Source organism: Emys orbicularis, chromosome 2, assembly GCF_028017835.1.
Source record: "Emys orbicularis isolate rEmyOrb1 chromosome 2, rEmyOrb1.hap1, whole genome shotgun sequence".
Taxonomy (NCBI): Eukaryota; Metazoa; Chordata; order Testudines; family Emydidae; genus Emys; species Emys orbicularis.
Window position 1 is genome coordinate 279,205,524 of NC_088684.1, and position 10,881 is coordinate 279,216,404.

The following is a 10,881-nucleotide window of genomic DNA, read 5'->3' on the forward strand; positions in this document are numbered from 1 at the left end:
CCTCCCCCTCCCTCCTACACCTTGTTACGCCGCAAAACAGCTGTTTGTGGGTGGCAAGCGCTGGGAGAAGCGGGGAAGGCACACTCAGGGGAGGAGGCGGAGGTGAGCTAGGGCAGGGGGGCGGGGCCACAGGGAGCTGCTGGTGGGTACAGAACACCCACCAATTTTTCCCCGTGGGTGCTCCAGCTCCGGAGCACCCACGGAGTTGGCACCTATGGCAGGGTAAATTGGAGGTGGCATTTCAGTGAGACTCAAAGTCACAATCTTCAGGATTGTAATCAAGCGTCTTAACCACTGAGCCACATCCTTTACATTACATAAAAACAACGGGGAGGCCTTGTGTCATCTTAGAGTAGTGGTTCCCAAACTTTAACAGCCCGCAAACCCCTTTCACTAAACTGTGAAATCTCGTGAACCCCCTCCTAAAAATGAATATTTTCAGGGATTTAAGTTTAAATTTCCTCAGTGTGATGGATGCCCCAACTGCCTGGCCCCGCTCTTCCTGGGGCTCGGGCTGCCAGTCCCGCGCCGAGCGCTGGGGTTCGTGCTGCCGGCTCCCCGCTGACGGGGGCAGGGCTCAGGCTGCCGGCCCAAACTGTCCGGCACCGCTCTCCCTGGGGCTCGGGCTGCCAGCCCTGCATGGGGAGCACTGGGGTTTGGACTGCTGGCTCCCCCGCTGACGGGGGCAGGGCTCGGGCTGCCGGCCCAAACTGTCCGGCACCGCTCTCCATGGGGCTCGGGCTGCCAGCCCCACGTGGAGCGCTGGGGTTCGGGCTGCCGGCTCCCCCGCTGACAGGGGCAGGGCTCAGGCTGCCGGCCCCAAGTGCCCAGCCCCACTCTCCCTGGGGCTCGGGGCTGCCAGCCCCGCCGGAGCGCTGGGGCTCGGGCTGCTGGCTCCCCCGATGACAGGGGCAGGGCTTGGGCTGCCGGCCCCAACTGCCCGGCCCTGCTCTCAACGGGCTCGGGGCTGCCAGCCCCGCCGGAGTGCTGGGGCTCGGGCTGCCGGCTCCCCCACTGAGAGGGGCAGGGCTCGGGCTGCCAGCCACAAGTGCCCAGCCCTGCTCTCCCTTGGGCTCGGGGTTGCCAGCCCCGCCGGAGCGCTGGGGCTCGGGCTGCCGGCTCCCCCGCTGATGGGGGCAGGGCTTGGGCTGCTGGCCCCAACTGCCCAGCCCCGCTCTCCCTGGGGCTCTGGTTGTCTGCCCTGCAACCAGGTCCCACCTGCTGCCTCCAATGCCGGGGTCCTCTGGCCGCCATTAGTGAAATTTTTCTGGCAAACCCCCTGTAATGTTCTGCGAACCCCCAGGGGTTCACAAACCCCAGTTTGGGAACCACTACCTTAGAGACTAACACATTTATTTGGGCATAAGCTTTCGTGGGCTAGAACCCACTTCATCAGCTACAACCGTGACAATCAGAGACTAGTCTCTAGGCCACGCCTCCCCACTGCTCCCTTTCCTCTCCCCTCTATCACCGCTCGCGCCTGCGCCCAGCTTTTATAGTTTAGCTCCGCCTTTCCCCACCCCTCTTTTCCGAACGGGCGCAGCCTACTCACCTAGCCCCGCCCCGGGGGCCATTTTGGCCCCGCTCCACTTTTGGGTCAGTGCTGACCCCGCCCGCTGTCCTGCCCCCTCATCTCGGGGTAGTGCTAGCCACGCCTTCCTCTTAGCTCCGCCCCCTGCGCTCGTACTAGCTCCGCCTTCCTCCCTGGCATCGGCGCTTGGGGACCATTCAGGTCCCGCCTCCCGTTGTCTCGCGCCCTCGGGGCTGTTCTGACCACGCCCCCTGAGCCCCGGCTGGCCCCGCCCTTCTCCCGCCCCTGGCCGGGGGCTGGGCTAGTGGTGGCGCAGCGGACGCTTCTGCCGCGCTGTGACGCAGCCAGAGAGGCTGGGCCTTCCCCTCCTCCGCCGCCGGACGGTGACAGCCCCGGGGAGATAGCGAGCGTCGCTGGGGTTGTCGGTGGCTCCTGTCGCCTCGCTCGCCGCCAGGGACCCGGGGAGCAGTTGGCGTTGCTGCTGGCCATGGTCTCCCGCCCGCCGCAGGAGGGGCAGGAGCAGAAGCGGCGGCCGCAGCCGGCATTGCGAGCCGGGGCTGCGGGAGTATGAAGGATGGAAGCGGACGAGGTGACAATTCGTGAGCAGAACTTCCACAGCCAAGTGCGGGAGTACACGGTGCGTACGGGGGTGACCCGCCCCGGAACCCCCATCCCCCCATGCAGCCCGCCCTGTAACCCCCCTTCATCCTGCCCCTCATGCCGCCCGCCCTGTAACACCGTCCCCCCATCCGGCCCTGGAAACTCTCCTCGTTCCGACCCCCATCCTGCCCCCCTCATGCCACTTCCCCTCATCCCGCTTGCCCCGAACCACTCCCATCCCACCTGCCCTGGAACCCTCTTATTCTGACCCCCATATTGTCTCCTCTGGAACCCTCCTTCATACCACCCCCACATCCCCCCCAACCTCCTTCATACCGACCCCTTTCCTGCCCCCCTCCTTGATCCCATCCACCCCTCATCCTGCCTGCCCTGGAACCCTCCCCCCATCCTGCTGTCAAATCCCCTGCCTGCCCCGAATCACCCCCATACCTACCCCTATCCTGTCCCAGAACCTCCCCCCATACCAACCCCCCGATCCTCACCACTCCAGAACCCCCTTTTATATTGTTCCTTTGCATCCCACCCCTGCTCCTCTGCCCACAGTGGAAACCCCCTGTGCTCCCCATCCTATCTGCCCTAGAGCACCCCTCATACCATTCCTCTCCATCCTACCTGCTCTGGAATCCCCATCCTTATCCTGCTTATCCAGCCCTCTCTGTGATTCTTCCTCAACCCCATCCTGCCTACCCGTGAACTCCCTAACACTGCCCCAGACCATCCTGCCTGCCTTGTAACCTACCACCATCGTACCTCCCCATTAATCTACTCATAGTGCCCCTCACTGTTCCACTCTATAACCCCCTCATAGTGCCCTCACTATCCTGCTTGCCCTATATATCCCATCTTCACACTGCCGTCTCTGTATCCTCCTATTTTACCACACTACATCCTCTCATACTATTCCTCCCTCCCCTCATACTGCCCCATATCACACTCTGTCACCTCATACTGCCCTCCATTTATAATACTACCTATTTATTTACCCATAGTGCCACTCCAACTTACCCTATGAGCCACCCTGTATTTCCTCTGATACTGCTTCATGACTTATCCATTATAGCCAGGTGCAGGAGTACATGGTGTGCCTGGGGAGGCTTACCTGTGCCCCCATAACACCCTCTCTGCTGTTGCATCTCTTAACCTTACCTCCACAGATAAGTAATAGTGTACAGAGGACACATTGCATCCCTATGGTTCTGTACTCCACCCGCACCCTCATGCTGCTGCATCATGCCTCCTACCAGTCAAATATAGGAATACACAGTATTTATATGTGTCCTGCCACCCGTCTACCATGCTGTCCTACAACTGCCCTCATTTCTCTCCTCAGCCAAGTGTAGGAGTACACAGTGTGTACAGAGGGCATACATTCCTTTCGTACCTCCCTAAAATCCCCCTTCATGCCATCCCCAGTACTGTCCCATGCTCCTCTCTCTCCCCCGTAGTCAAACACAGAAATACACTGAGCATATGGGTGGTGTCTACTGCCCCAAGCACCTCTGGAAACAACCAGATGCCACAATACACATAGATAGAGGGTTCTGGTAGGGATCTCACTCTGTACTGTCTCATTCTCCCCCAGCCACGTGTGGGAGTATATGGTGCATACATAAGTACTGTAAAGTGGGGGCAGACTGTTACAGTCAAAGCTACATGCTATGTACTGGAAACGTACCATTTCATACTGACCCATACCACTCTTATAAAGTTTGCAAACATATATGCAAAGGTATATACATTACTAGATTATATTTGAAAATTGATCCCTTGAATAAGAATGTGATTTCATAATCTAGTAACTTGTGGTGGCATATTTGTCAATTTTATTAGACAGCGATATTAAGTTTGGGTGGGCTGTGTGAATCAGGTGGGATGACAGTGAATGGATTATTTGGCAGTGGGAACCTGACTGGATCCCTTAAGTACTCATTTCCATAGTTTCTAAAAAGGTGTAGAACTTTTTGTTAAAGTGTAATATATTGTGGGTAGTGTTTGGACTCTACTGAAGCTGGTTCAAGTTATATATTTTCTCCTGTTTTTCTTAAGTGAGCGCTAAAAGTTTAACCAAGTTTGGTGCAAAAGGTCTGTTGGAGGGGGTCCCTACTGCAACAGATCCTGAGGCCCACAAAACATGGCTCCTCTATTTGACATATTAACGAATCTGTAGGAGATGTATGTGATAGTGAGACTTCCATCACTGTGGGATATAGGAATAGCAAATAGTGGCGGGGAAATGAGGATACAGGGGAGGAGGATTTTTTCAGTATAGAGAAAGGCTTGAAGTTTCCTGAGCACCCACCTTCCTTGCCCTCTCTCCCTTGCTCCATTCATGACCCCTCTATGTTTCCTTTAATCTGCACTCCTAGGGTATGTCTACACTGCCCTCTTCTTTTGGCGGCATATAGTGTACCTCTACCCATGTAGTCCCCCTATCATGGGTATAAATAGCAGCGTAGCCAAAGAGGCATGACTTCGGCTACATCTACACTACAGGGGCGGGTCGATTTAAGATAAGCAAATTCAGCTACGCGAATAGCGTAGCTGAATTCGACGTATCAGATCCGACTTACCCTGTTGTGAGGACGGTGGCAAAATCGACTGCCGCGGCTCCCAGTCGACGGCGCTTACTCCCACCTCCGCTGGTGGAGTAAGCGCGTCGATTCGGGGATCGATTGTCGCGTCCTGACGAGACGCGATAAGTCGATCCCCAAGAGATCGATTTCTACCCGCCGATTCAGGCGGGTAGTGTAGACCAGGCCTGAGGCAAGTAAAGACATGTATGAAGAGTGTGGGTAAGTATGTGAGTACATATCTTATGGCGACTCTACTCGTCCAAGCTGTGCTGCCCTATCTAGGCTGCTGTTTTTAGCAGTGTACTATCTTGCTGCCAGTGCCTTTCCCCACTAGAGGGAAAGACTCCAGAAGTGGGGAAAGGCTGTGGTTGGGGGGAAGCAGCAGGAAAAAGCTTGGGGAGCTCTCTGCTGCTGGAGCCTTTGCCTGCCACGGGGAGGTTCCCAGCTTCCTCACCCCTGCCAGAGCCTTTCCTCCCCTCAGTGAAAGGCTCTGTCAGCAGAACCTTTCCCGGTGCCTCCCTGTTGCTGGAGTCTTTCATTGACATGTGTAGCCACACACTGCACTGTGGAAGCAGCTTGCTTTTCGCTGCAGCATATAGCTACATGTACACTACATGCCACTGACACTGGTGTGTAGTGTAGATGTAGTCCTTGGGCTCCTGTGTACCTCCTTATCCATCAGTGCCCTGCCTGTGTTTTGCTCCCACATGTGATGCTTCCTCTTGTGCCTCGTGAAGGTGCCCACATTCTGAGACTGGAACCATGACTCCATGTTACCTTTCCCTGTACAGCCCAGTGTGACGGTATACAGTGCCTGTAGATGCCCAAAACCTGCCAAAAGCTAAGCAAAGATTAACTCACCTATATGCATAAATGTCCCTGAAGCAGTAGCTTAGATCTTGTACTGGGACTTACTTTGGTGTAACTTATGTCTCTCAGGGGCAGGGGCGTGCACAGAAATAAAAAACTGGCCACTTTTGGAGGGGCACTTTCTGTGCCACCCGAGGAGCTGGCTCTCCCTCCTTCGGCCTCGGGGTTGGAGGAGCTGGCTCTCTTCCCTTCCCCCTGCGTCCTGGTGGAGCTCGCTCTCCCGCCCAGCCCGGAGGAGCTGGATCTCCTGCCTTGGCCTGGTGTCAGCGGAGCTCACTTTCCCCACCCTGGAAGAGTTCTGTGCCCCGCTGACTGGTGGCCCCCGTACCCTGCTTGTCCCCCCTTGTGCACACCCCTGCTTAGGGGGGTGGTTTATTCATACCCCTGAGCGACATAAATTTTGCTGACATAAGCCATAGGGTAGACATAGCCTAAGGTTACTTGATGATCTTGCTAGCGGTACCTATATCGAGGCCTTGGCTACACTGGCGCTGTACAGCGCTGCAACTTGCTGCGCTCAGGGGTGTGAAAACGCCCCCCCCCCCGAGTGCAGCGAGTGCAGCGCTGTAAAGCGCCAGTGTAATCAGCGCCTGCAGCGTTGCATGCTCGCTTGCAGCGCTGCAAGCTATTCCCCTCGGAGAGGTGGAGCTCTCGCAGCGCTGCGAGAGAGCTCTCGCAGCGCTGGCAGCGCGACTACACTCGCGCTTCACAGCGCTGTGAATTCTCAAGTGTAGCCGAGGCCTTAGATAACTGAGGCAAAGTATTCTCAGTGAATATTCTATTATTTCTATTCTTGAGCCATTCTTGAGGTGTTCATTGCCCACTTCATTTTATGTTTGTTAACTTCATATGCTCAACAGTCTGTTCCACCTTGTATTTAGCTGTTTACCTTTTCCATACCTCAAGAAGAGCTGTGTAAAGCTCAAAAGCTTGTCTCCACCAACTGAAGTTGGTCAAATAAAAAAGCATTACCTCATCCACCTTGTCTTTCATATTCTTGAGCCAGTTTACTGATCTTTAGTGTTGTGCAAGACCATCTGTTTTCTCAGGGTTTTGATAGAAGGGATAATGTAGAGGTAGTTCATGTGTGTTTTGTTAAATTCATGTACAGTGTGGCCAGAGTGTCTCATAAATGCATTTTAGAAGTATAGAAATAAAAGTAGTCCCTATCTATAGCTAAGTGAGAGTGTATTCCCCATGCAGCTTCCCTGCAGCCTCCTGTACCTCTTAACAGTTACGAAGTATATGGTGAGTATCATTTCAGCACAATTGCTTTTTATCTCCCCAATGCTTCCTGAAGCAAAATGAAGTACACAGTAACACTCTTGTGCACCCTCCTGTTACCCTGAGTCTTGTCCCCTGCTAATCAAGGCAATACACACAACATTCACATCAGGAACTGTACTGTAACCTAAATACCACCACTTTCCAGTATTTTAACAGTGAGTTGTGCATAGTTATCTCCACAACTGAGATAATATGCTCCACCTTCTGATGTGTGCATATAACATCAATTTAAACCAGGGTAGGAGGTAGTGATATAACTAAGGGAAGAGTTTGGCATTAGTTACATAGTGTTATAACGGAGTGAATTTCTGATGGATTATGTGACAGTATACAAGTGAGTGAACTTTACCAAATCTGCTAGTATTTTAGCAGTTTTAAAGATTGTGTGATACAAATAAAAATAGTCTCTGTTTTGTGTCAGGAAAGCGTAGTTCTTGTTTCTCCCAATAGCATGCTTTAGGAAGGGAAAAAACAAAATTCCTGTAGATAAAGAAATGAAATAATTTCTGATGCTCTTTTTTAAAAACAGCTGCATGAAATTCCTAGATTACAGTTCTGTGGTTTGATAAAACTCCTAAATAAATCCTTAATCTAATAATTTCTGTATTATAATTGGCCTGTTCTAAATGTTTCATTTTTGAAAACAGGTAAAATAAAACTGACATATGATCAAATTTTTCGTTAGTAAAGGAGTTCTCTCTTCCCCTGGATTGGTGTACTCACTGCATGGAAGAAGGCAAGGACATGTGGTATGGGTTTTAACCATGCCACAAATTTATTAGTCAAATTACCTCCAAGGTACCCCTCCGGGGACAGTCCACTGCAGTCACTCGCACCCCATTGATCATTTGCCAATTCTTGTGGGCTCCCACCATCGGGGGAGCCAATCATCACACTAGGAGAGTCTAAGGGCACTTCCGTTTGTCTGCTAGCATCCCTCCTCCTTCCAGGGCTTGAGGTGACAGGGGACTTCGACCCCCAGAGAGCACTGCCATCAAGTACATTGGTGGGGCAGTCCCCCAGGGTAGTGCTCCTGCTCCAGTTTGTTTGCTGCAGGGCTTAGATATGATACTCCCATCTCATAAAGAGATGCCCTTGGGATGCCCACTATGTCACCTTTTTGGATCTGGAGCCTAAATCAGTGGCGTTCCTGCATGGGGCACCTGCCACAAGGAGGCACCAGCATCAGTTGGGCTGCTTCCATCCCACCCTGCATGGGCTACCTAGAAGTTTGGCCAGCGCAATACCGAGATCATCTAGGAACATATTGCACTTATATCAGAGAGATGCACTCCTTCCTTTAGATAAAGCTCAGCCATACTCTGAGCTTCGTGACCATGTCTGATAATAGAGCTACCTTGGGACTGCAGCCATGTTTCTACTTTCTATGGTCCTTCCTGTAGGCCATCTTTTTGTGGGTGTACTGCAGTCGGCCAAACCTTGCGGGCCAACATCTCCAACAGTACTATCCCCACACTGGGAACTGTGTTCACCAGCAGTCCAATATCCTGCTTAACCTTCAAAATCAGTTTGAGGTTGGAGCACATTCCCAGGTTGTTCTTCCCTAGGTGGATAATGATGATGTCAGGCGTATCCTCCCAGGGTGCCAGCCCATGCAAGAAGGGCATGAGCTGGTCCCAGGATATGCCCTGTCTGCCATGCCAATACAGAATCGCATCCCTTCCAATGTCCACCTGTGAGCCTCTCTCCAAATTACGTGCTCTCTTGTAAGCCCAGTGCACAATGCTGTGCTCTCAAATCCCTATTCTCGACTGTGTGTGCTGCAATATATTCTTTATGATCGACATGGGGGAGGAAGCAGACATGATTAAAACCTGTGGTGCTTACAGCCCACCACCTGCATTACCTTCCCCTCAGACACCTGCCGTAGGAATTACAGACCCTGGATTGCCAGTGTCCGATAGCCTGGACCTCTGACTCACCCATGCCCAACTGGGTAGCCACTGTTGAGGCCCCTGTACAGAAAGAGTGGGAGGCATGCTCTCCTGGTGGCAAGCTCAAGAGTAAGAGCTGTTTCTGAAAGACTCCCACAAACTGGAATTTGGTTAGGAAAAAATGGTCACTGTGTAGAAACAGGGGACCCCCCCCTCGCTGGGTTGGCATCGAGCCACATATGTCTGCAGTTCCTGTACAGATGCAGGTTCATCTTACCAGAACGGTGCAGAACAACAGCCTCGCTGAACCGCCTTTGATCTGTTTTTGACCTGTGGACTTTGAGCTATAGAGAATCACCTTCCCACTGCACGTCATGTAGTTTGGGAGCCCGCCCTGAAGAGTCTCTGTTGGCTGAAGGCCCCAGCTAACTGACCTGAAAGGCCCCAAAGAAAGCCAACAGAAAGGCTTCCTTGAAGAGTACAACTTCACACCCGCCCACCCCTGAATGGCAGATGCGAGGAAGAACCTCAACTGATTGCCTTAGTACCTGCAAGGTCACTGGTTTCCTGACATTGCTCCGTGTCCCAGCAGCCTGTGCCCACCTTCCAGCATCCTATGGGCCATGAATCCCCTACAGGGGTCCAGATGACCTACAGACCCGCAGTCAAAGGACACCACAGCTAACTTGTTAGCTGTTGTCGGTGGTGCCAGCCATTGCCTATGTAGTGAGATCATGAACTGCCAGGTTTTGGAGATACGGGCCCTGGGGAGACTCTCAGCCCGCTGAATGGTTGGAATGCCTCAAACGCCATCATGTAGGCCAAACAGATGCATGGTGCAATGATCCCTTGGCTGTGGATATTGCTTCTAGCAACCAAGATTTCATAGGGCTGCCAGCATCTGGTTTGGTACCTCTGTGACCTCTGATGATAGTGCTCTGAATCTGTCGACTGGCTGTTGAGAGAGAACATCAGTTATGCCTTTGGTAAGCCCAGGTACGTGCTTGTCAGTGAAATGAATGTTGCATTGGCGAAAATGGAGAACGAAAGTCCTCACAAACCTCATTATCCTGGCAGATTTAGCGGACTGAAAGTTCACCAAGTGACTAACCGCTTGATTGTTGCACCAAAACCTCATCCTCTTGTCCTTTAACTCCCCATCCTGAATAGTGACCAGAATGGGGAAGAAATCCAGGAACGTGATGTCTTTCAAAACTCCAGACTCCCTCCATTCCTGGGGCCACTCATGGGCACACCAGTGCTCCCTGAAATACAAGCCAAAATCTATCCTGCTTGCTGCACCTGAATGGACTTGCAGGTCAGCCTTGATCATGTAAACATCCCTCCATACAGACACCCTGTTACAGTGAGTGAGGAATCAGTGCCAGGTCTTCCTTCATCTCTGTAGTGACCTTCATAAAGTGGTGTGGGCCCATATCTCAATAGTAGCAGTAGCAAACTGCTCACAAAAGGCATGCCCGGAGGCTATGACTTTCCATATAATGTTCAAGTTGTCCAACAGGGATTGGAGATCCCTTAGACAAATGTTTTTGGTCCTGCTGACTCTAACAACCATATGTATTTTTAGCGCCATGAATTTGTCCCAACTTAGGTGGGATTGCCCCTGGACTGTGTTGTGCTCCGTACCTAGGTACATAAATGTGTTTTCAGGTCCCTCCGTTTTTTCATCAGCTAGGGGAATACACAATTTGCCCATCAGCTCCTGAAAAACCCAAAGGAGCCCCTTACACTCATCCTGCCTGAAAACAGAAAATTGTCCAGATAGTGTGTCACCTGTTGGCATCCTGCACACCGCCTGACTGCTCAGTCTAGCCTTGTGCTGAATTTTTTCAAAGGTTGCCCATGAAATAGCACAGCCCATGGGCATTGTTCTGTCCACATAAAGCTGATCATGAAAGAGGTCGCAGTCATCTGGGTGGCCTGGGAAAAGGCAGAAGGCTGACTTAATGTCGTTCTTTGCAAGCAAGGCAAAAAGGCAGTATAAGGTGCCATGTGCCTAATGTTGAATAATGCGTAGCACATGGTGAACAGCCTGGGGTTGATTGCATTGTTCACCGATTTCTCTCTATTGGGTATAAGAGAT

At 52.3% G+C, this 10,881-nt stretch overlaps 1 protein-coding gene across 1 annotated transcript in view; it reads left to right on the forward strand.

The window, feature by feature from the left end:
- The first annotated feature begins 2,105 nt into the window (after positions 1 to 2,105).
- LMBR1 (limb development membrane protein 1) overlaps positions 2,106 to 10,881 on the forward strand; it is a 135,644-nt gene continuing 126,868 nt past the window's right edge. The window contains exon 1 of the mRNA XM_065400140.1: positions 2,106 to 2,168. Within this exon, the coding sequence (XP_065256212.1) occupies positions 2,106 to 2,168 (63 nt within the window). The remainder of the gene's footprint in view (positions 2,169 to 10,881) is intronic.